Raw genomic sequence first — 25969 nt, 5'->3', positions numbered from 1 at the left:
CCAGTGACCTTGGGTCCAAGCTGGTGAGCTTTTGCTCAAACCAGATGAGCCTGTGCTCAAGCTGGCGACCTCGGGGTCTCGAATCTGGGTCTTCTTCTTCCCAGTCCGACGCTCTATCCACTGCGTCACCACCTGGTCAGGCACTCCACTTCCTTTTGATCAGTGTTCATATGGTTCAGTCTTTTCTTCATTTTAAGTTTGTTTTTGTGAATGGTGTAAGTTGGTGGTCTACTTTAATTATTTTGCATGTACCTGTCCAGTTTTCCCAATACCATTTATTAAAGAAACTATTTTTATTCTATTGTATAATCTTGCCTTGTTGTCAAATATGAATTGACCATGAGGTGTGAATTTATTTCTGGGTTCTCTGTTCTGATCCCTTGCTCAGTGCACCTCTTTTTATGCCAGCACCAGGTTGTTTTGATGACAATGGCCTTGTAGTACAGCCTGATATCAGGAAGTGTGATACCTCCCACTTTGCTCTTCTTTTTCAAGATTGCTGAGGATATTTGGGTTCTTTTTTGGCTCCAAATAAAGTTTTGAATTATCTTTTCTAGATGTGTGAAGTATGCTATTGGGACTTTCATAGGAATTGCATTGAATCTATAGATTGCTTCAGGTAGTATGGACATTTTAATGACGATAATTCTTCCTATTCATGAACACAGTATATCTTTCTACTTGTTCATATATTCTTCAATTTCTTTTCCAAGTACAAGGCTTTTACCTCCTTTAAAATTTCACAGACTTGTGTTGGTTCCTCTCCTTAACCAATCTCGTTTCTGGACCTCCCAGTATTTCACACCCCTGTCCAACTTTGACTTCCATTGTGCATGTCATAAAATTGAACAGTTTCCTCCTTGCTACCCCCAGTACCAGACCAGCAGTGCCTTGGGGAAACTCTTTCCATACCTGAGTCTGGAGGGCTGAGGGTACAGTGGACTTCTCAGAACACAATGGATTCCTGTAATGTGACTTAGACCTATGAATATTTTTAGCCTTCTAGCAAATTAAGCTAAATGGGATGTTGCAGTTTCTTACTGAAGCAGGCCTTCCAAGTTTTATAGAATATAAGGTTCAACTCCTTTTCCTCTCTTTTCCTATCAGTAACTAGCTACCTGCATGCATTAATAGTATCAAGCCTGTTGATGAGTCCATTGGTGACATTCTTTATTCTATTTGTGGCTTTTATTTTTAGCATTTCTGCTCCATTCTTATGTTTTCCATCTCTCTGATGAATTCCCCATTTGTTTACATATATTGTCCACTTTTTCCACTAAAGCCTTTAAGCAGTGATCTTATTTTTTTTTATAAATTTTTATTAATTTTAATGGGGTGACATCAATAAATCAGGGTACATATGTTCAAAGAAAACATGTTCAGGTTATCTTGTCATTCAATTGTGTTGCATGCCCATCATCCAAAGTCAGATCATCCTCCGTCACCTTCTATCTAGTTTTCTTTGTGCTCCTCCCCCTCCCCCTTCCCCTCTCCCTCCCTCTCCTCCCCCCTGTAACTAACACACTCTTGTCCATGTCTCTTAGTCTCGTTTTTATGTCCCACCTATGTATGGAATCATGCAGTTCTTAGTTTTTTTCTGATTTACTTATTTCACTTTGTATAATGTTATCAAGATCCAACCATTTTGTTGTAAATGATCCGATGTCATCATTTCTTATGGCTGAGTAGTATTCCATAGTATATATGTGCCACATCTTCTTTATCCAGTCATCTATTGAAGGGCTTTTTGGTTGTTTCCATGTCTTGGCCACTGTGAACAATGAACATGGGGCTATATGTGTCTTTATGTATCAATGTCTCTGAGTTTTGGGGGTATATACCCAGTAGAGGGATTGCTGGGTCATAAGGTAGTTCTATTTTCAGTTTTTTGAGGAACCACCATACTTTCTTCCATAATTGTTGTACTACTTTACATTCCCCCCAACAGTGAATGAGGGCTCCTTTTTCTCCACAGCCTCTCCAACACTTGCTATTACCTGTCTTGTTGATTAAGCTTTTCTTTTTTTTTTTAATTTTTTAATTTTTTATTTTATTTATTCATTTTTAGAGAGGAGAGAGACAGAGGAGAGAGAGACAGAGAGAGAGAAGGGGGGAGGAGCTGTAAGCATCAACTCCCATATGTGCCTTGACCAGGCAAGCCCAGGGTTTCGAACCGGCGACCTCAGCATTTCCAGGTCGATGCTTTATCCACTGCACCACCACAGGTCAGGCCTGTCTTGTTGATAATAGCTAATCTAACAGGTGTGAGGTGGTATCTCATTGCAGTTTTGATTTGCATTTCTCTAATAACTAATGAAAATGAGCATCTTTTCATATATCTGTTGGCCATTTGTATTTCTTCCTGAGAGAAGTGTCTGTTCATGTCCTCTTCCAATTTTTTTTTTTTTTGTATTTTTCTGAAGCTGGAAACGGAGAGAGACAGTCAGACAGACTCCTGCATGTGCCCGACCGGGATCCACCCGGCACGCCCACCAGGGGGCGACGCTCTGCCCACCAGGGGGCGATGCTCTGCCTCTCCGGGGTGTCGCTCTGTTGCGACCAGAGCCACTCCAGCACCTGGGGCAGAGGCCAAGGAGCCATCCCCAGCGCCCGGGCCATCTTTGCTCCAATGGAGCCTCGGCTGCGGGAGGGGAAGAGAGAGACAGAGAGGAAGGAGAGGGGGAGGGGTGGAGAAGCAGATGGGCGCTTCTCCTGTGTGCCCTGGCTGGGAATCGAACCCGGGACTTCTGCACGCCAGGCCGATGCTCTACCACTGAGCCAACCGGCCAGGGCCCTCTTCCCATTTTTTTATTGGATTGTTTGTTGTTGAGTTTTATGAGTTCTTTGTATATTTTGGATATTAGGCCCTTATCTGAGCTGTTGTTTGAAAATATCATTTCCCATTTAGTTGGCTGTCTGTTTATTTTGTTGTCAGTTTCTCTTGCTGAGCAAAAACTTCTTATTCTGATGTAGTCCCATTCATTTATCTTTGCGCAGTGACCTTATTTTAAATTTATTGTTACTTTTAATATTGATATCATATCTCTGTCTGGTTCTGTTAATTGATTTGTCTCCTGATAGTTTTATTTTTTTCTTGTTTGTGTGCCATATCATTTTTGTTGTTGTTATTGTATCTAGATTTCAATCTGGATACCTTGTGTTCTAGCGACTGAGGTAAATAAGAATAGACATGCCTCTTCCCTTGCTAGGTCTTCAGTATAAGGAGTTGAGTCAATTTAGTTAGGAATTGAGCAGGGTTTGGGTTTTGATGTGGCTCTTGGTGTGCCACCAATTTCAAATTCTGGTGTCATTACTTTGTGCTTAGAATGGAAAATGGCATGCCAACAGTTTAACCTCAATGTCTACCCTTTAGTTTAGGGCTTCCTGTTATACCTGTGCCTAAGAGAAGGTTCCCATCCCTAACTTGGTCAACTTCTTAGCAGTAAAGTGCTCTTACTTACAATTCTGTTGCTTGCTAATTTGGTTGGAAATGGGAGTAGCATTCTCTATTGTCCTTGTTCAGGTGCGTATCCCTACTATTCTGCCCCATCTTCATGGGTAGCGGATATATTATGGTCTGAGCCCAGGATGCTTTCTGCTTTCTCTATCCTCAATGTAGGGGGTCTTAACCTGTGCTTTGAGGGTAATATGGTTTGCTGCCCTTTTCCCAACTTCTCCTGGTTTTGATCCCTGGGGGAGCTACAAAAGAGGAACTAGGGGCCTCTTCTCTTTCCTGAAGAAGCTGTGGCTCCCCTGTCCATGCTTGCACCATGATAAGAGATCTCTTGAGTTCCTCACGTTGTCTCTGTCTTTTTCTCTTGAGCTTCTGATGAGGTTTTTATATGCATTATCTTGTTTTTTTCCCATTTTCTTTTTAAAAAATATTTATTTATTTTATTGAGAGAGGAAGAGAGAGAGAGAGAGAGAGAGAAACTGGAACATTAATCTATTCCTGTGTGTGCCCTGACCAGGGATTGAACTGGCAAACTCTGTGCTTTGGTATGATGCTGCAACCAACCAAGCTCTTCAGCCAGAGCCCCTTTTCTTTATAAAATTAATTTATGTACACAGGTTTTTGTCCTATAAATAATTTGTAACAGTATACTTTATTGCAGTATTTGATTTAATTATTAGTTCAATAATCACGTACATTTGACCTTTATTTTATTGGGTCTATAAACTTACTGTTCACTTTATTCTGCTGTTCCATCTCATTTTGTCCTATTATTTAAAAACAATTCAAATCCTTATTACTTCTTCCTAAGATAATGGATCTACAATTTAATTTATGTTTCATTCAGGATAGATTAAAAACAGTTTTTTGGACCTGGCTGGAAGATCAGTGGATAGAGCATCAGCCTGGTGTATAGATGTCCTGGGTTTGATTCCCGATCAGGGCACACAGAAGAAGCAACTGTCTGCTTCTCCCCCTCTCCCTCTCCCTCTTCTCTCCCTTTTCTCTTCCCAAAGCCAGTGGCTCAATTGTTTAGAACATGGGCCCCAGGTGTGAAGGATAGCTCAGTTGGTCCAAGTGTATCAGCCTCAGGTACTAAAAATAGCTCAGTTGATTCTAGCATCAGCCCAAGTTGGGGTTGACAGGTGGATCCTGGTCAGTGAGGATCCTGGTTGGGTTGCATGATGGAGTCTGCCTCACTATTTCCCCTCCTATCACACACACACACACACACACAAAGAATATATATATATATTATATATATATATGTATATATATAATATATATATATTTGCTGGTTTCACTTGAGCATTTTATTCCAAATTTTGAAATTAATATTTCTAGATTTATAACATTTTGGCAGTGGACATAATCTGTAAAATTTCAGACTGTCAATAAGACTTAAAAGTTCATCATTTAAAAAAAATTCCATGTGTACTATTTAACAAAGTATTCTCTACTGTTATGTATATAACTATATATCTATATATTATACATAATGATAATATAATTTTTATTGATGGCATCATATAGATTCTCTTTATTTGTGTACGTAATATGTGTGCATGTGTGTGCGCATGAGCACATATGAGTACTTGATCTGTTGTAGAGTAAGAAGTGTGTTAGACTTTCCACATCCTTTTCTTTCAGATTCTAGGGACTCCTAAACACTTGGTCCCAGGGAGGGGAGTCCTCTCTTTTTTTTCCATCTGGATCTTGTACTTGCTTTCTTTGGCATAATTGTTACTACATATACCCAATTCACGTTATAAAACAGAGCACTTCTAGTTCTACTGCATCTATCGTATTTATAGCACACAGTTTCTACAAGAACAATGGTTTTGTGTAATACAAGGTATATAGTTATGATTTATCTAAAGCAAGAGTACTTTTGTTCAAAGTAATAGATTTTTCACCTCTGAAAAAGCAAACTTCAGTTAACCCTTAAGTGGCCGTGCCTTTATTTAAGACAGGGGTCCCCAAACTTTTTACACAAGGTGCCAGTTCACTGTCCCTCAGACTGTTGGAGGGCCAGACTATAAAAAAAACTATGAACAAATCCCTGTGCACAATGCACATATCTTATTTTAAAGTAAAAAAACAAAACGGGAACAAATACAATATTTAAAATAAAGAACAAGTAAATTTAAATCAACAAACTGACCCGTATTTCAATGGGAACTATGCTCCTCTCACTGACCACCAATGAAAGAGGTGCCCCTTCTGGAAGTGCGGAAGTGCGGCGGGGGCCGGATAAATGGCCTCAGGGGGCCGCATGCCATAGTTTGGGGACCCCTGATTTAAGAGATAACAACAACAATAAAATCTCCCTGCACATGTGTGACTTTTTCTTTCTCTTAGGTAAACAAATTGTTTCTGAAAAGGAGTTAGCTCAGTTGGCTAAGGTTCAGCCATTAACATTCAGTTTTCATGAGCAGTCAGCCCTCAAGGAGTGTTTTAAAATACTTCAGAAAAAAGTAGAAGAACGTGAAATCATCCGGGAATTTACGGTAAATATTTTGATCTTAACAAAAGTCTGTATGTGATTTCTTTTGTCACATCACTACCAGCGAGTATTTTTTCTTTTCTTTTTCTTTTTTTAAATTGAGCACATTGTTTTTGTTTTTAAATATTGAATTTGTTTTTGAAGTTATAAGTATACATGGTAAAAAAGTCAAATAGCATTAAACATTGTGAAAGGGATAAAGTCTTCCTCTTTTTCTCCCTTGACTTTTTAGGCCCTCTTTCCAGGAGTAGTTTGTCTTATAGACTTCCAGAAAACATTGTTAGTGTGTACTTTACTTGTTTTTCTAGCATTCCTTTCCTTTTAAAACAAATTTTTCACATTAGAAATAATTCCAAATTTACTTTCAGACTGTAGAGCTCTAGATCATTCTTTTTGTGTTGCACAGTAGATAATTATATGAATAAAGATCTTTTCTTTAAATAGTCAATGACGATGAATATGTAGATTAGTCTCATCTTTGCTGTTGTGAAAAGCAGGCACCCTCCTTCATATGCTTGTGCATATATGCGCATATTATTTAGAACAAATTCCTAGAAAGGCAACCAGTATTTTGTGCTACCAAATTTTTGGATATATGCTCATATCTTAAATGACAAATGATTTCTTATTGATGATCTAATTGACTTTTCTTTATTTGAGAACAAGAAATAGCTTTCCATATGTTTTTAAGCCATGCATATTTATTTTTAGTGAACTGCTAGTTCCAATTCTTTGCCCAATGTTCCATTTATTCTTTTTCCTATTCATTAATATGTCTTTACATAATGAAGAAATTATCTTTTTTATCTGTTACATATATATGCTAAAGTTTTTCACTCTGCTGTTTGTGTCACACACGTGTGTGCACGCACATTCACTAAGAAAACAGCTAATTTTTAGAGTCACAATGGCAAGCTGTCCTTTGGGGGCCTCAGGGTTTCTGTGTCTAAGAACTCCCCTGTCATTCTAGTGTTATAACACTTATTTCATGTTTTTTTCTAATACTTTGATGATTTTTTTAAGTGTAAATCTTTTATTCAACTAGAATTTAATTTGTTAAAAAGTATTTGGTAGGGACCTAGCATTACATAGCTATCTAGTTGTTCCAAGATCTCTGGAAACTCCTCTTCCATGATATAAAATACTACTTTTATCATATACTAAAATCCCACATACATTTTAATTTATTCTTGAACTTTTTCCATTGATTTATTTATTCATATACTGGTACCAAACTCTTATAATCAGCATAGCTTTATATTATTTTTTGCCGTCTGTTAAGACTAGTCTTCCTCACTACTCTTCTTTTACAGAATTGTTCTGGTTCTTCCTATAGATTTTTCCAAGTTTAATTAATTAATTAATTAAATTTTATTTATTGATTTTAGAGAGAGAAAGAAAGGGAGAGAGGGAGAGAAACATCAGCTTGTTGTTCCACTCATTTATGCATTCATTGGTTGATTCTTGTCTGTGCCCTGACTGGGGATCCATCCTGCAACCCTGCTGTATCAGTACGATGCTCTAACCATCAGAGCTGCCAGGCCAGGGGTTTTTTCCAGGCTAATTTTAGAACTGGTTTGCAGAAAGATTAAAAAGATAATAATTTCAGCTTATATTACCCTACTGTTTAAAATCTTCACTGGCTCCTCATTCTCTATGGCAGTGGTGGCCAACACCAATTTAAAAACTGGTGGTGACCACCCAAGAGTTACTGGAGAGCTGTGGAAAAATGCAGGCTTTCCGGCTTTACCCACCGGTGTTTTAATAGAAACAGACCAGCTATATCGTGGTTTCTTTTGTAATAGAAACAAAGCCTTCCAAGTAGGGTTAGTTTCTCTCTGGGCTAGATCATCAGCTCTGTGCTCTTGCTACATAGTGGTCACTCTTTCCCTGGGAGGACATGTCTGTTTTCGTGCCTTCTTCCTGTCCTCCCACCTGGGTGATAGCTGCTCATCTGTGCCCCTCTTTCTGCACATGCACAGACTTTCATGTGAGTAACTTCTGGTGACTCAGAAAAGCCCAGTTCCAGTGCTGCTTACTTTCTGGGAGCTTTCCTTTTCAAATCAGGTATATATAATGCAGCATTCAATCCACTGTTCACATGTTTGCATCTCCGCCTTCTCTGTTAACTTCTCCACTCTAATATCTAGAACAGTGCCACATACATACTAAATGTTCAGTAAATGTTTGTTGAACAGACACTTTGCAAATAAATTTTTTGAAGGAAAAAATTCTTTAATTGGTTTTCTAACTGTGATTTCTTTCTGGGGCAAAGAGTAAATTGTGAGACTACTGTTTATATATTTTTGTTACTGTTATTTTATGATTTTTATCTATAAAATGGTTGATTGATGGGTAGGTCCTATGAAGTGAATATTCTTCATTCTTGTTTAAAGGAAAATTGAAAAGTATTGAAGTTTAAGCAAAAACATATCTCTAAGATTTTAACATCTTCTTATCAAGCAACTTGTTGATTGACATCTCAAATTTGGGATAATTTTATATAGTACTTCTAAAATGGGGTTCGATTTCTCAACTTATACAACACAATATAATATCATGTCACATAGAGTGTTAAGGATCATAAACACTAAACAAAGGCAAATTTATTTAATTCTTTTTTGTTTTGTTTTGTTATAGTAAATACATGACTTATTTTCTTACCTTTAAAGGCTTTAGAATGTAAGAATCTGCCTGGTGAGTTCAACTGTGGGAATGAACCACACAACAGAGACAAAAACAGATATCGAGATATTCTTCCATGTAAGCTAAAAATAGTTTTTATTATTTATCTGTTTACATTTGGGAAAAGATAAAAAGTGGGTTGTACAACTTCCAGTGTTAGGTGTTTTGACCTGTGACGTGATGAGGAGCTCTAGCAGTTGGCAGCCTCGACATATACTTTGGATATGCTATTCCAGGTACTTCTGATGGCCACTGTCACATGGCTGTGGACACAAGTACTTCATCCTGGTTTTCATGCACTTACTGTTACACCTCAGGCCATGACCATCTTTAACATAGTCTAATAGTTTGAGTCGTCTGTCACTTTTGATACAACCTGACCACCTTCCCTAGCCATTTTGTTCAAACACACAAATAAAATGGGGCTATTTATATTCTTTATCCTGGACAATAAAGCTGTCCATCTACTCTCCAACAGGAGGCTACCCTTTGAAGTCTCCAAAGGGCCTGTCATGTTGCTTCTCCATACTGAGTGAAATTAGTACCACTTGCCTCCCCACTTGGTAGTTACTCACAGGATTTATCTGTCTCAGGCCATCCAGAGAGCAGAAATAAAACACAAACAGCTTTAATCTTGGACAGGCAATCTCATTTTCCTGCTTCTGTCAGTGTGTTTGTCCTTTGAAAGCTTTGTATACTTTTGTCTTGTTGTTTCAGGTGGAAGAGTCCCTTTCAATATTTCCTGTAGTGCAGGTCTTTGGTGATAGAATCCCTCAGCTCTTATTTTGATGGGAAAGTCTTTGATTGTCCTTCATATCTGAAGGAGAACTTTGTTGGATATATTATTTTTGGCTGGTGGTTTCCCTTTTTCACTAGTTTAAATATACAATTCTTCTCTTTCCTGCCTTGTAAAGTTTTTCCTGAGAAAGCTAATGAGATAACGGGGTTTCCTTTGTAGGTTATAGTACCCACTGCCCACCTTGGCAGCCTTGAATATTCTTTTTTTTTGTCATTAACTTTTTAAAAAAGTATTTTATTATTGAATTTTAGAGAGAAGAGAGAAAGAGAGAGAAGGGGCGTGGGGCAGGAGTGGGAAGCCACATCCCATAGTAGTTGCTTCTTGTACGTGCCTTGACTGGAAATGCCCACGGTTTCGCTCTATTCACTGCACCACCCCAGGTTAGGCGGTCATTAACTTTTGATAGCTTTAATATATGTCTTGAAGAAGGTCTTTTGAGTTAAGATAGTTTTTTATTAGCTTCTTTGATGTGAGGATCCAGCTTTTTCCATATGTTTGGGACATTCTCATTTACTATATGATACTTGCCCTGTGCTCCCTATACCTCTCTCCTTCTGGTGTAGCTATTATGCTTCTGTTGCTATTTGTAATGGAGTCAGATAGTTCTCGTAGAGTCCAGTCATTATTATTTTTAAACTGATAACTCTCTTCTTCATCATGGGTCATATCTAAGTTTCTATCTTCGAGCTCACTAATTCTCTTTTTCTCCTGGTTTGTTGCTTCAAATACACTTTCAAGCATTCCTTATCATATTTTACTGAGTTTTTCAGATCCAGAGTTTTTGTTTGGTGAAGAACTGTATTTGTTCATTATTTTCCTTCTGAGCTCATTGAACATTTTCTGAGGTCTCTTATCACATTGAGTTTCTTAACAACTGTAGCCTTAAATTTTTCATCATTTAACTCACAGACTTCCATGACTTTGAGTTTGTTTTCTGGAGACTTTTCCTTTCATTTCTGTGCTCGCATGGTACCTTGCTTGTTCATGGTATGTGGTGGGATGTTCCTCTGTCTTGGCCTTTGAGGTAGTGACCTCTTCTTTAGATCCTCTTTTGCTGTCAATAATTCAGCAGATTAATGCATGAGGTACTTTCCCCCCCAGCCCCCAGGAGAAGGTGTTAGAGCACAGTTTTGTTTTTCTCTTACCTGCACAATTTGTGCCTCTGGGATTATGGTAGGGCTGCCTCACTTGGGTTGAGGAAAAGGCTGCATGTCCACTGGGCTGGTGAGTGCTCCTGTGCAACCAGCTCCCCATGGCTATGGGGACTCCTATGGTGGTATGGATGTGGTGTGGTCGATGAGAGCTGGTTCATGAGCTCTTGGCACTACTTCATTTTATTCCTGGTCCTGGCCCCACTGTGCTTTTGCAGGCATCTCCACTGCCTCTCCTGAGCTCTGCCGGGGGGGGGGGGGGGGCAAAGGTGGAGTGAGTTCATGATTTCATTGCCTCACTGTATTATTTAAGGAATCTCAATTTTCTCTGCCTGGCTCTGCTAGGGAGAAAAAGTCAAACTCTCGTGACCCCACCTCCCTTCATGGCTGTGGGCACCATGCCCTACCCAAGGCTCCTCAACTTTCTTTAGAGGCTCTGTCAGGATGCATGAGGCTATGGAGGCAAGTGTGGCTGTACCCTTCTTTCAGGATTGGCCATCTGAGTTGCTCTATTGTTTTAGGCTTCCCTGCCACCACTACCAGGAGGTGCTGCAATGGGGACAGGGCAAGGAAATGAATTTTCTCAGGAGAGCACTGCTTCTGCCTCAGTCTTCAGGCTCCACTGTGAATAATGCTGCCTTCGCTGGAGCCTTGGTGGGCGCTGGGCCGCACCTGCAGTGGCCACCCCCATCCTTCCCCATCTGCTTCTCCTGCTCATTCAGACCTGCCCACCTTCAGATATCAGATGGGTGGGTCTTTCCAGCATCTTTGTGTGTTGAGCAGGGGATCATTTATTGAGTTGTAATTATCTAACTTGTAATTTTAAGAAGAGAAACAAAGGTGTCTTCTTACTCCACCATGATGCTATTACTTGCAGGAATTGTGGTTTTTATCTGAAAGTAAGCTTTTACTATTTGGGATTAAATTTTCACAGATTTGATCTCCCTTCTGAAAATTAAAAAATTCTTTTCTACCATAAAGTAGTACATATTGCCTATAAAAATTTAGATAATAAAATAGCCACTGCTCCCATTTTGATGAATAATTGCCAATTTTTTATATGTTCATATATAATGTATATGTGGTATATATCTATGTGTATATATGGTGAAAGATCTCATTGTAATGCTCTAATTACCTCCTTTAGAGTTTAATCATGTAGCATATTTATGTGAATAAACATAGTTATAATATATTTTTAAATAATAAAATAATATCTTGGATTTCATTTAAAATACAAATAGGAATTATTTAAAAAGCTTTTTATTTATTGAATTTATTGGGGTGACAATGGTTCACAAAACCATACAGGTTCCAAGTGTACAACTCAACAGAACATTATCTGCACACTGCATTGTGTGCCCATGGCCCCAAGCAAAGTCTCTTTCTGTCCCCTATTTCTCCTCATTTGCCCACCTCCACCTGCCTACATCACCCCTTTCCTTCTGGCTATCACCACACTGTTGTCTGTGTCTATGTGTTATTATATATATCTATACATATATATTTTTGCTTAATCCTTTCATCTTATTTCATCCAGCCCCCTTCCCTCTGACAGCTGTCAGTCTGTTCCCTGGGACCTTGCTCTGTTTCTATCTTGTTCATCAGTTTATTGTGTTCATTAAATTCCACATATAAGTGAGATCCTATGGTACTTGTCTTTCTCTGCCTGGCTTATTTCACTTAGTTTAATAATATCTAGGCCCATCCATGCTGTCCCAGAAGGTAAGAGTTCCCTGTTTTTTTTATGGCTGAGTAGTATTCTATTGTGTCAGTGTGCCACAGCTTTTTTAGTCATTCACCCACTGATGGGAAGTTAGGATAGTTCCAGATCTTGGCTATTGTAAATAACACTGTAATGAACACAAGGGTGTCCATATTCTTTCCAGTTAGCGTTTTGGGTTTCTTTGGATATACGTATTTCCAAGAGTTGGATCATTGGGTCAAAGGCAGTTCCATATTTAATTTTTTGAGCAACCTCCATACTGTTTTCCACAGAGGCTGCACGAGTCTGCATTCCCACCAGCAGTGCAGGAGGGTTCCCTTTTCTCCACATCCTCGCCAGCACTTGTTGTTTGTTGATTTATTGATTTTAACCATTCTGACAGGTGTTAAGTGGTATCTCATTATGGTTTTAATTTTACATCTTTCTGATGATTAGTGACATTGAGCATCTTTTCATATGTCTAGTGACGATCTATATGTCCTCTTTGAGAAGTGTCTATTAAGGTCGTTGGCCCATTTTTAAATTGGGTTATTTGTCTTTTTGGTGTTGACTTGTATAAGTTCTTTATCTATCAAATAGAAATAGGATTTTTTAAAGCATTTTTTCTTCTTATAGAAAGGAAGGCATTTGCTATGATTCCTTAGAATGGTCTCCTTTTGTGAAGTACCGTATATCTTTATATATCTAGTAATTTTTCTTATTTATTCACATTTACAAAAGATGGTTTATGTTTTCTGCATTGGAATTTGATAAGAATTCTGTCAGAAATTGTGTAAGACCCTTTTTAATTTTCTTGGTCATAGCATATTTGCTAGATAAGTGGTGCACATAACTTTAGTAGGCACAGGCTACAGGGCAGGGAAGGTCCTTCCTTTGCTGAGGGCAATCATACTCTACATGTGGGAACAGACATAGAGCCAGAGCTCTTGATGTCCCTGTAAGGTGAAGAAAGAGCACCTGGGCCAGTGGAGTCTATTAGTGAGTCAAGTAATCGGTTTTCTTCCTCTCATATTTGTTGTAATAGCTCATGTTAGATGAGTCCTATGTTACTTGGAGAAAATCCCCTTCATAGCATCCTTTTCCATAAAATCTTTGCTGTGATTAGCACGGCGCTTCACCAGGTGAAGGCTGAGCATTGACATAGCAGACTGCTGCCTTGTGTGTGTGGCATTAATAGAATTGTGTTAGTCCTAGTGTTTGTATTTTCAATTACCTCAGTTCTCAGTTTTTGTTGTTGGTTTTGCCCCCTGGCCTTGGCTGCTTTGGGTTTGCAGGTTCTTGGATTTGTAGGAGAATGTTTTTCACTTGTTCCCCCAGGGAGCTCCTCCTTAGCTGTGTTCAGCTACAGACTAGTAGGGACCTCTTTAGGCCTAGTTTTACATATGCCATACCTGAGGGAAATCCCACATGTGTCTGGAATCTGATGGCATCCTTCTCTGCTTAGGAGAAACTGATTAAAAAAAAATCTCCTAATTGTATATGTCTTAGGTCATGCCAATTGGGAAGAATTTAAATTCATGGACTCAAAATAATGCTTTTTGGAAAGAAACTCCTCTGCCATCTTTTCTGTTGGCCAAAAAGATACAGGAATTTATCCGTCTGAAATGCTCTCAATGAGTCTAGATGTGCTGCATCTCTTGCTTTTCCTTGTCTAACCGATGTTTCTGTTTTTGTAATAGATGATTCAACACGTGTTCCTCTTGGAGAAAACAAGGACTACATTAACGCTAGTTACATTAGAGTAATCAATTCTGGAGAAGAATATTTTTATATTGCCACCCAAGGACCACTGCCAGACACCACAGATGACTTTTGGCAAATGATTTTGGAAAATAACTCTAATGTTATTGTCATGATAACCAGAGAGATAGAAGGTGAAGTTATCAAATGCCACAAATATTGGCCCATTTCTGTGAAGAAGCCTTTGGAATTGAAAAGCTGCTCTATCTCCCTGCAGAACTACCAGATACTGCAGTATTTCATCATTCGGATATTTCAAGTTGTGAGGAAGTCTGTAAGTTTCTAAAAATCAGTATTGGATATATATTTTATTATAGAAGCACAGGTATCAGGACGAAAAGTTATGGGTAGGGTAGGATGTAGATTGGAGATGCTTGTTAAATAACTTATTTTTACTTCTTTCTGGTACCAGAAGCTAAGACACCACCACTTATCCTTGTGCCTAACCAAACTCTGTCTGAAGAGAGGAAACCATTGAAGGGGGACAGGGGGCAAGGAGAGCAAGTACTGGCAGTGGCCTGATCCTGGGATGTAGTTTAGCTGCGTCTGCCCAGTGTGATGGTTGTATACGGAGTCTCTCAGGCACACTAATCACTGTGCCAGGCATTGTCAGTACTGACTGAGTAGTAGAGAGTATGGTTTGCTCACGGATACTTCCAGTTACTGTGTTCAGTGGTGATACTGAAGTTTGTATGGAGGACTGGAGGGTTTAGAAGGGAGTACTTAGCATCACTTGGGGTTTTGGGGAAGGTTTGCTGGAGGAGACGACATCTGGGTTAAGAATTACCCTAATGAGAAAGGTGGAAAGAGGAGGTGGGTGTTCAAGATGTAAAGTAGCATGGGGCATGTGTAAGGAAATGGAAACAGTTACATGTTACTGGAATGGAAAACCACAATGCCAAGGAGCAGCGAGAGATGAGATGAGGCTCTAGAAAGTGAGTAGGGACAAGTTAGAACACGAAACACCTTGGGCTTCAGCTAAGGAGCCCAGCTTTATTATGAAGGTAATTGGGGGACATTGAAGAACTTTAGTAAGAAGGTGCCACATGCAGCTATTTAAGTTTAAATTATATTATTTAAACTTATATAAAATAACCAATTTGTTTCTTACTTGCAGCAGTCACATGTTACTAGTGGCTGCCATATTGGACAGCACAGATGGGAAGTGTTGTCTGGAATAATTCATAGATTTTTTTTCTCTAATAGACTAGGAAAATAAAAAAAGGAATAATTTATAGGAGAAAGTGATGAGTGACATTTCTCTAAGTGAATTTATTAGCAAGTGATACATGTATTCAACAAGACTGAAGGGGATGGGAGTTAAACAAGAAGCTTGAAAAAGTGATGGGCTTGGATTCATCAGCAAAGAAGTTGATTGGAGCACAGACAATGGGCAGGGAAAGGGCTGCTGGAGGCGCCGAGGTCAGAACCCAACATTTGCAAATGCAATAAAATATGCAACTATGTGATTTTCTTCTGAGCAGCCTAACCATGGGTTTCTGTACAGAGGTTATGGGACTGGCCCTGGGTGGGACAGTGTCCAGAATATGTGGCAAGAGTCAACTGATAAAAGGAGTTGACAGTTTGTAAGAGAATGATTCAGAGAATTAGTCATGGAATCTTAATTTAGGGAGGTGGATGGAGTCAGGGGCCAGTCACCTAGGAGGAAATGGAGGATGAAAAGGACAGGAGAGCCCCATTTGGTCACATCATTGTAGAGTTGAAGTGAAGCACAAACACAAGCTTCTGGTCAGAAAGTGATGGTGGGTACTAAGACCTGGAAGATGCTGGATACTGGGCATAATGAGTACTTGTTTGTCCAAAAAGTGGTCATCACTGTGGAGACCAGAAGAAAGGAGTGGGTCTCCTCTGCAAGAGAGAAATAAAAGTATTGTGAGATTAGAATGTCTTTTAAGCTGCTGAGACCTGGAACTTGTCCTGGGTGATATCAGAACCTGGGGCAGAGAAAGGTCAGGGTCTTCCGTGATGTTGTAGATCAGGCAGGAGGTTTAGCACTGGGTGATAGTAATAAGAAGATGAAGCTAAGAGGTATGACACTCAAAAGGAAGAGAGGGTTTATTCAAGAAGAAGAAACAGTGAATTGGAAACAGGAGTGGGCAGTGGAGCTGGGGCATGGGCAAACAGGCAGCCTTGATCAGAGAGGCTGCAGAAAGTCAAGTCCCTGTGGGAGGCAAGGGAAAGAAATGGAAAAAAAAACATCTAGGGAGGTGGTTAAGGTTTTCTCACAAGATCACTGTGAGATGGGAGACCTGAGTACAAAGGGAGAAGTTGAAGAGCTAGAGGAGTAGGGAGGGATGGGGAATGATGGACTGGAGGGAGGAGTATGAGGAGGGCTAAAGCCCAGAGTGGGGAGCAGGGACGTCAAGAATAATAATGGCTGACATAGATGCAGAGCTTGCTGGCTGTGTGCTAGGTATTGTGTTTGCTCTGCATACCCGGGGATTTGCCCGATCCCTCATTCCCCTAATACCTGTTGATTCCTTCCTATTAACCAGGTATTATGTCAGGTGCTGGAAATATAAAGCAGACAGCCTCAACTTTTAGAACATTACAGTCTAGTGTAGAAGGAGGATACCAGCACATTATTTCCAAATGACATGTGATACATGCTATGGCAGGAGAAGGCAGCATGATTGGAAAATATAGGCCAGGTGGGGGCACAGATGAATGATCTATCTGCAAGGAATCAAATCCTGAGTCCACTTATGCAGTCTTGGCTGGGGGGGACATAAGATGGTGGCCTTTGGGCTGAGGCCTGCAAGATTGGAACCAGGTGGCCCATGTTTGGAGAATATACAACAGAGTTTCTGACTTCCTGGCACTGGGTCAAGAAAGCAGTAAGGCCTACTTCTCGGCAGACTTCCAGTGGTCAGCAGTAGCAGGAGGGACTTAGTGAACTAGTGATAGCCTGAGAGTTATTCTAAAATTCATGCCTTCACAGGATTTTCAAGTAATGTTTTCATCATTGAGTTTCATGTACTAATGATTCAAACTTGAGTTTCCTATTTGGAACTTAGAAGGAAGCAGAAGGGTAGTGAGAGACCCCTCCTGAGTTTTTTCATGAGGGTCCTCAGGGAGATAAAATGAGGGATTCACATTGGGAAAACGGAAGAGGTTGGGTAAACTCAGAATGTTTTATCTATGAACTTTGAGAAGAGTTTTATGAGTCCACTTCCTGGGAGTTCAGTGCAAGAGTCAGGGCCACAGTCCACTCACAAGGTCATTAACCACCTTGTCCTCATAGCCAGAGTAGACTGCTGTCTCCAAGTCAAGCAACTTGATAGCACCTACCTATTTTAATTGAATTTAGTATCATGATATTTAAGCTAAGATAGATTGCTATTCTACATTATTCCTAACATGTTAGGCCATCTTTGGGGTTCTTGTTTTTCCTTCAGCTTCATAGTGTGGAAGAAAGATGGATAGATTTGAATTCAAGAGGCCTACATGATTATCCCAGATCTAACTATGAGCCTTCTGACCTAGCATATATCTCTCAATCACTCTAATCCTTACTTTTTTATCTGTAAATGGAGGATAAAATAGTGCTACCTCCCAGGATTGATGTGAGGATTAAAAGAGGCAATTCATTTGAAGTTCCTGGTACAGTACCTGGAACATAATAAGTGCTCTATTCATGTTACCTGTCAGTATTCTTATTTTTTTTATTGTATTATCATATGGCTATTTTTATTATTATTAGTGGTAGTATATTAGAAGCTGAAATGAGATCTCTAATATAAGAGATTAATAAATCTTTTTTCTCTCCCTCTCCCTTTCCTTCTCTTTCCCTTTCTCCTACCCCTTTTCTGTGACTCTCATTTCTCAACAGACAGGAGCTTCTCTCTTTGTAAAACACCTGCAGTTCACTAACTGGCCAGACCATGGCACTCCTGCCCCAGCAGAGGGCTTCATAAAGTATGTTCGTTATGTGAGGAAGAGCCACTTGACAGGACCCATTGTTGTTCACTGCAGTGCTGGTGTGGGCCGAACGGGGGTGTTCCTATGTGTGGATGTTGTTCTCTGTGCCATTGAGAAGAACTTTTCAGTAAGTGTGCAAAATAAGCAGATAAACCCGTGTTAATACACACTCTGCTTTAACAGCCTTCTAATAGCTGAAGGCTAATATTTGGCCTTCAAGAGTGACTTAGTGAACAGATATGAGCTTCTCACTTAACCACTGCAGGTTCCTGGAGGTGGTTGTGAGGGTTCAAGTACATAATGCAAATGAATGGCTTAGAACATAGTATACACACAGTAAATGTGAGTTCATTTTCCTCTTTCTGCCCTCCACCCAACCGGTACAGGTTTTCCAATCATTCTAGAGAATGTCGATGAAGTATGCCTATTTTTAATTTCTCATCCTCTCTAAAACCCAGTGTTTTTTAATATATAAAATAAGGATAATAATATTTTTGGGTTTGAGTCAATCATTAACAATTCTTTACTTTCCTCTTAATTTAGAACCAGCTAAGAAATAGAGACAAGAATTAGAGATATGATAATTATACTATTACCTTTATTATTGATTAAACTGATTGGGGAAAGTTGCTTCGGATCTGTGGTCAGAAAGGCTTACTTCCTGAACTCTTTCTCTGTGTGTAGAAGTGAGGAGGGGAAAACATGTATTTACTTACCAAGCAGCAGGCCCTGGGGGAAAAGTGACTTGTACTATAAACACTCACAAAGAATATGAAAATGCCCTTCTTAGTCATGTGAAAAGGAAGCAATGGGGCATCTCCCCTGGCAGACAAAGTCTAGAGAGATATGCTGTTGTCAGGACAAATGTCAGACTCTTCTCTCTCAGACTTTATGTCACTGTACCCCAGCAGTGACAGGCTCTTCCTGTGACAGCCAGTGGGTACTGGATCTCACTGTCCTCAAGCTAAATTATATGGGAGGAAAGTAACTCCAGGAGGACAGAGGGAATTTTCTTCCTCTCAGAATCTCGAGCCCAAACCCTCTTAGCATTTCACCATTTCCAATTGGGTGGTGGCCTCTTCCTGAACTGGGCAACGCTGGTCGGTTAAGCCAGTCAGGACTCCTCCGGGCCATGAGGTTGAGAATGAGAAAGGAGTGGGTTTCCAGAGCAGACTCAGAGCTTTGTTAAAAACAATGAATATAAACTGGGTGCTCCCCCACCCAGAAGAGACAAATGTTCTCAAAAATGCTAAAAGTTTGCGTCTGATGTTATCTATTCCCATAACTAATATTTGTTTATTCCTTTAGCAGAAAATGCATTCATGTAATTTTTCTTTTATATATATTTTCATCATAATTTCTTAAGTAGTTTATTTATATTTATCTTTATTTTATATCCCTTGTAGAAACTGTAAAAACAGTAAATATTATATTTCATGACCTGAAGGAGAATTGTTTTTCCCTACATTATACCTTCTTTAAACTCTAAATGTGTTTTCTAATAAGTCATCTGTCAGTTTAATTGACAGTGTTTTCCTTTGCAGTTCATAAATGATACATTTTGCAATCAAGGATGCTTAGAGTTGACAAAATATTGTGGTTCCAAAATAGGAAATGTATCCGTTGTTTCCTTATTGGCTTTCCAGAGAGCCTTGAACTGTCAGATATTCTTATTGATGGCCCTCTCCACTCCTTTAAGAAATCTTGTCCACCAGAGCTACTCCAAGTGTGGTCTCGACCCAGCATCAATCTGTGATGCCTGTTACCTGCTGCAAGATGAGTTTATGGAAATGGAGAGCAAGCATTTAGAAACATTCAAGGTGCTCTGATATATTGCTACACCTTTCAAGAGCATGACCAGCTTTTTGGCGGTGTTGAGTGGGTATAGACCAGTGTGCGTATTGTAGAACTCACGTGGGGAGTCTTACATGCTGTGAACTGTGTACCAACCACATGTGCCTGGACAAGTTGTGACCACTGACATTTTAGGATTAGTTTATTAGTTATAACTCTAAAGGATTGGAAATCTGAGAATATGTAACTGTCTGTTTCCCTTCATTAATTGTTATTTTTATGGCCATTTTCATTTATAATCAAGCCTGCTTAAAAAAATCCCTGAAATCAACTCCCAGGCAGTGGGCCAGGAGACACCTGATTGGTGGAGTTGCTCCTGTATCAGTCAGGAGCAAAGCAGACATGTAGTCTTTGTTCTCCTAGCTGGACGTGGTGCTGGTGTCCAGACCTATTTCATGCCTGGGGCTCATGGAAACAAAATTCCCAAAACACAAAGAGGCTCTGAAGTTCAGTGCCCTCTACAGAACTTTCCCTCTCACCATCTTCAGAATGCAGCAATAGTTGTTAATTGTCAATTACCATACGATTATATAATGAAGGGTGTAATCCCAAATTTTACATAATTAAAATCCTTACAACACCACTAAGTGCATCACCAGTTTAGTGCATCTGGAAGGTTTATGTTTCCTTGATGAAGCTGTGCCTTGATTTACCTTCGGGCGTAAATTCTTTAATCCATGTAACTACCTTAGACTGTTTTCTGCTCACTGCAGCTCTGCTACCAGAACATCATCCTATGCAAAACTTGTTTACAATGTGGTACTTTGCATTTTTATACAGTTTAGAACTAGTTGTGTTTGTTAGTAATTACACTGAAAAAAAAAAAAGAATTCTTTCTTTGTATCTCATCATGTTCAAATCACACATATTCTGAAAGAATCTCTATGTAAGCAATATCTATACATTCATTCATTCAGTTTCAATGGTAAACAATTGACTACTTTTGTTTCATAAATTAGTACCACTCCATATCATTAACCAGCCCCTGAATTCATCAAGCTGTGGTGTCATTAGAAAATGGTACTTTAACTTTTTTGCCACATACAGTAGTAAGCAGAAGTAGGTTAATAATAATAAATAATACAATAATTAATAACTAATAATACAAGAATAAACTTTCATGTACTTATAATATTGAGTAAACCTACTTTTGCCAATCTCTGTATTTACCCAATATTTTCAAGAAAATGTCTTAAATACAGTCTTTTATTGTCATCTTAACAACTATATGACTTTTTAGTCTTAGCAATTCAAAGTGTTATTTTTAAGCCTGCAGAGCATTAATACTACATGTGAAATATTGAACATCAGTTTCTGTTGGCTATTTTATTCAATATTTTTAAAATAATTCTTTTGTCTTTGAAATTATCTTTTTTATGTACAATTAATATTAATGGTTGCTTTGTTTGTTAGCCAATACATCTTTGCAATTAACACAAGTGTGGTTTTAGCAATTCAGTTATTCATGGCTGTACAACTCCCTATGTGAGGAATCATAATTCCAGGTAAAAGTGTCATAAACATTTTTGGTCTGTGTTTCTCTGCAGTCACTTCTGTAACATCATTAGTGTAATCACGACAGCTGTGTTCAGAGAGCTATCTTTTCTTGACAAGACAGTCCTGTGAAGCTTGTATTGCCATCAGTAAATTGAGGTTAAATAAATACAATTTTATTTCCACAATTTTTCTAATCTTAAATCATAAATTACCAATCAGGCATGAGGTTTCATTTTATCAATACTTCCTTTGATGGATCATGCCTTTGGTTTCCAAGTAATCACCAGCCTATGTCCCAAAGGATATTTCCTCTGCTGTTTTCTGAAAGTTCCTTAGTTTTATGTTTTACATTTAAGTCCATAACCCATTTTAGGTTAATTTTTGTAAATGGTGTGAAGTTTAGGTCAAAGTTGACATTATTTTTCTTTTTTAGCCTAGCCTATAGATGTTCAATTTTTCCAGCACTGTTTGTTGAATGACTATCCTTCCTGCATTGAATTGCTTTTGACCCTTTGTCAGAAATCAGGAGGCATGTTTGTGTGGCCCTATTTCTGATTCTGTAGTCTGTTCCATTGATCTATGCATTTATCCTTTGCCAGCACCATGCTTTGGATGACTGTAGTTATGTAGTAAGTTCTCACATTGGGTAGAATGATTCTTCTCATGTAAAAATTGTTTAAACGATTATAGGGTATGTGCCTTCCCATATAAATTTTAGAATTAGTTTGTCTATGTCTACAAAAAACCTTACAGGGATTTTTATAGGAATTGCTTTAAGTCTAGATCAATTTGGGAAGAATTGACATCTTTACTATCTTGAATCTTTCAAGTATATGTCTATCCATTTATTTATGCTTTTTGATTTCTTTCATTAGCACTTTCTCATTTTCAGCAGACAGATCCTGCACATGCTTTAACTTACTTTGTTTCATTTTCTTTGGAGTGAGGAGGGTGAAAGGACAGGCTGCAGACCTGGCGGTACTGTAAGCCATACATCCCACAATGGTCTTACATCTAGCATATATAAAGAGCCCTCCATACTCAATTGTTTTAAAAATCCCTAGATCTATCCAGTTATAAAGTGGAGAAAAGACATGGACAGACAGTTCACAAAAGAGGATATATAGGTGACAAATATGCACATGAAAAGATGCTCAGTTTCATTAGCCTTTAGGAAAACTCTATTAAAGCTATAATGAAATATCCCTGGACATCTATCAGAAAGGCTAGTATAAAAAATAGTTATATAAAAAACTTCATCAAGATTTTAAAAAACTGGATTAATCCTGCATTACTTATGGAATGTAAAACGGTATACCCATTCTGGAAAATAGTGCTACAATGTCTTAAGAAAAAAAAACCCAACTAAACTTAATCATATAACTACAACAATAGTACCCTTGAGTATTTATCCCAGAGAAATAAAAACTGAGATTCTCACAAAAACCTGTGCACAGATATCCATAACAGATCTATTCATGACAGCCCCAAACTGGAAGCAGTCTCAATGTCCTTCAACAAGTTGATAGTTAAAAACTGGTACATTTCCAGATTGTAGAATACTATTAAGCAGTAAGAAGGGAAGAACTATTAACATACACAATAATTTTGATGGGTCTCAAGGCAATTATGCTAAACGAAAAAAAGTCAATTCCAAAAGGTTAGATATTATATTATTCCATTCATATAATCTTCTTGAAGTAACAAACTATAGCAATGGAGAATGAATTGCTGGTTGCCAAGGGTTATGTATTCTGATGCATGGGTAGTTCTAACAGATAATATCAGAAAGTCTTGTGGCATAAAAATTATGCATCTTGACTGTGGTCCAGTTACATGAATTTCCACATATGATAACATTGCACAGAACTACACACACACACCCAAATACACACACACTCACAAAAGTTTGCATATAAAATCAGCAACATCTGAATAAGCTTTGTGGATTGTACCAACATCAATTTCTTGGTTTTGATATTATACTATTGCTATCTTGGAGGGTATAATTTGGGGAAACTGGGTTAATGATAAGCAAAATTTCTCTGTACTTTTTTTTTTGCAACGTACTGTGTATATGTAATTTCAATATAAAAATTTTAAGGCTAAATTAAAATTTAAAATTATTATAAAAACAACAAGTTATAAAAATAAAAGAATGTTTACATTTTCTCTGATTTTTATATAATTTTGGGATATGATTGACAAACCTTAAAATTTTCAGGTGTCAGCATAGTTTTGCTGTATGAGATTGGTCCTCAGCTAGTACCCATGTGACTCTCCAGGCAAATTTAGCAACACCCTCGCTGGTCTATATACTGTCCCACTGATGACACTTCTTGATGCTGTGCCAGTGTCAGGTTGTCATAAGAATTTCTAAGACTGTGTCTAGTTTCTGAACTCATTGCATGGACCAGTAACAGCCTTCCACAGACCTGCACCAGCTCAGCGACTACACCAGACAGAGCACCCTGTGTACATGTGCAGAATCTGGTGCTGAGCCAGCTGTTGCTCAGGGTCTCCATTTGAGTTGAGAGGGCTCTTTTTATTAGAAACAGCTGTGCTACTATTGTGGCCAGAAAAAGAGTCTTCTATGCTTCAGTCTTTTCCAGAATTATAATGCTGCTTTAAGTTCTCTCTTTGGAGAACAGAAAAGTATACACAGGGGAAAATTTGTTGTTATTTCTTTTGGAGAGTACTTCTTGTTATAAATGATTGCTTCCTGCATTTTCCTGGAAACCCATTTAAACAAGTCTTCCTTATCCATTAGGATGAGGCTAAAAACAGTATATTTTCTTATGACTGAAAATGAGATCTTTCTGGTTAAATCTTGACATCTCTTTTACTGGAAAGCAGTATGGAGTGCTCATTTGGTCACATTTGGTTTATGCTTTCCCCCTATATGGATAATATAAAATCACTATTATCCTGTTGCAGTTCAACATCGGAAATATAGTGGCCCAAATGAGAGAACAACGTTCTGGCATGGTTCAAACTAAGGTAAGCTCTCACTTCATAAATTCTAATTTGAAGAATAATGACTATAAAATGAACACTGTGTAACACATTACAATTTATAAAGCTCTTTTACCTATATGATTTCACTGAATTCTCACTTTGGAGGTTGACATCAGTTTTGCTCTGATATTACTGATGTAGAATTCAAATTCAGGACAATGTCATCTGTTCCTGTCATAAGGTCATTCGGATGGCAAGTGAAGGAGCCCAGATGGAGACCAAAGTCTCCTGTCACCCAGACACAAGCTTTGTCCATAAAGCTGAGTTATTTAAGTAACATATCTCAACTTTTTTTTCATAAAGTTATAGATAGCAATCCTGGGATATTTACTTGCCACAAAAGTATTAAAGCTATTGACACATCATAAAACAATATTATTGTCATAGGTTAATCATTAATCATTGGGAGGGGGTGTTAAGAGAGTATGGAAATGAAAACAACCCCTAAATCTTTAGGTTGACCTGCTTTTAGGCCAATATTGAATAATATGAAAGATTTTATTTGAACTAGTGTTGTCTAAGAAACCTGAGGTTGTATCAAAAAAAAAAAAGTTTGCTATATCCAGGGAAAATATAAGGACACAGAGAAAGTCAGTTTATCTTTTATTTAGTTAAGCCTTTAGTTCTAGAACTACATTATTGTGATCATTTATATTTCTGATGTATTTTTTAAAATTTTGTTTATGTAAATAAGTTTTTAGTTAAATGTTTGCTCTTTTAGGAACTTAGCCTTTGTGGTTGAAAATTACAAATGTGTTTTCTGTAAGTGGATATTGGTATTCAGTTACTTAACATTCTGTTGTTTTTTATATGTGTGTCCATAGGAGCAGTATTACTTTTGTTATAAAATTGTGCTTGCAGTTCTTCAGAAGTTTGTGACTTTAGATTAACAAAGACCCATGTTGCCTCACACTTGAAATTACCAAGAGTCTTGCAGCTGCCTCGGGAAGGACATGCCCATACTATGCTGAAGGGCTTTGCTTATGTGTACAATGTGCTTTCTTGATGTATCTTTAATTTTCTTTCTGACAACTCCCTAAAGACAGCATCATTTGGTTTGGTGTGAACAATGTTTACATACTGATTTTACTTAGATAATATGAAAATATCCTCCCAGATTTTCCAATGAAATAAAAGTTACTTAAAACAACTGTAGCCTATTTGGTTGAAGGGATTCCAGAGCCCAGTAAAGGACTTGACCTATATTTATTAAGATTTATTTGCAAAGACAGCTAAAAGTAGCTGAGGATTTTGAGGATCTTATAAAGCCCTGATTCTGGGAATATGTAGGTCCAGTAAACTTCACATTATAACTTCTTACAGGTATTTTCAGGACAAATATTTATCCATGTTAATTTAACTAGAATCTGCACTTTTAGCTGGTATTTGAATAACGATTCACTAAAGAGTCCCATTAGGATGGTTTAACTTGCTCTGCAAATTGGATTCCATTTTCCTATACTTCCACACTCCTATGGGACCTCAGAGGACAAGCTGCCTTTCTAGAACCACTGCAAAGGGACCTGTTGGTTTGGGAAGCATTTTGTAGGCGGCCAGAGTTCCTCCTCTCCATCACATGAGCATGCTGGGAACAGTC

At 38.3% G+C, this 25969-nt stretch overlaps 1 protein-coding gene and 1 pseudogene across 2 annotated transcripts; both read left to right on the top strand.

The window, feature by feature from the left end:
- Positions 1-14140: 14140 nt before the first annotated feature.
- Positions 14141-25262, top strand: PTPN20 (protein tyrosine phosphatase non-receptor type 20). 2 transcript variants are annotated; one of them, XM_066348993.1, is made up of 4 exons: positions 14141-14335; positions 17915-18130; positions 24292-24354; positions 25197-25262. In XM_066348993.1, exons 1-4 carry the CDS (start codon positions 14141-14143, stop codon positions 25260-25262), a joined length of 540 nt encoding a protein of 179 aa, XP_066205090.1. The 2 variants fall into 2 exon arrangements, with proteins under 2 accessions (XP_066205090.1, XP_066205091.1); XM_066348994.1 differs by lacking the exon at positions 17915-18130.
- LOC136381672 (small nucleolar RNA SNORA48) lies at positions 20127-20269 on the top strand (annotated as a pseudogene).
- Positions 25263-25969: the final 707 nt, after the last annotated feature.

Source organism: Saccopteryx leptura, chromosome 9 (genome assembly GCF_036850995.1).
Source record: "Saccopteryx leptura isolate mSacLep1 chromosome 9, mSacLep1_pri_phased_curated, whole genome shotgun sequence".
In the NCBI taxonomy this organism is placed as follows: domain Eukaryota; kingdom Metazoa; phylum Chordata; class Mammalia; order Chiroptera; family Emballonuridae; genus Saccopteryx; species Saccopteryx leptura.
The sequence above is the reverse complement of the archived record's forward strand: the minus strand, read 5'-3'. Positions and strand labels throughout refer to the sequence as shown.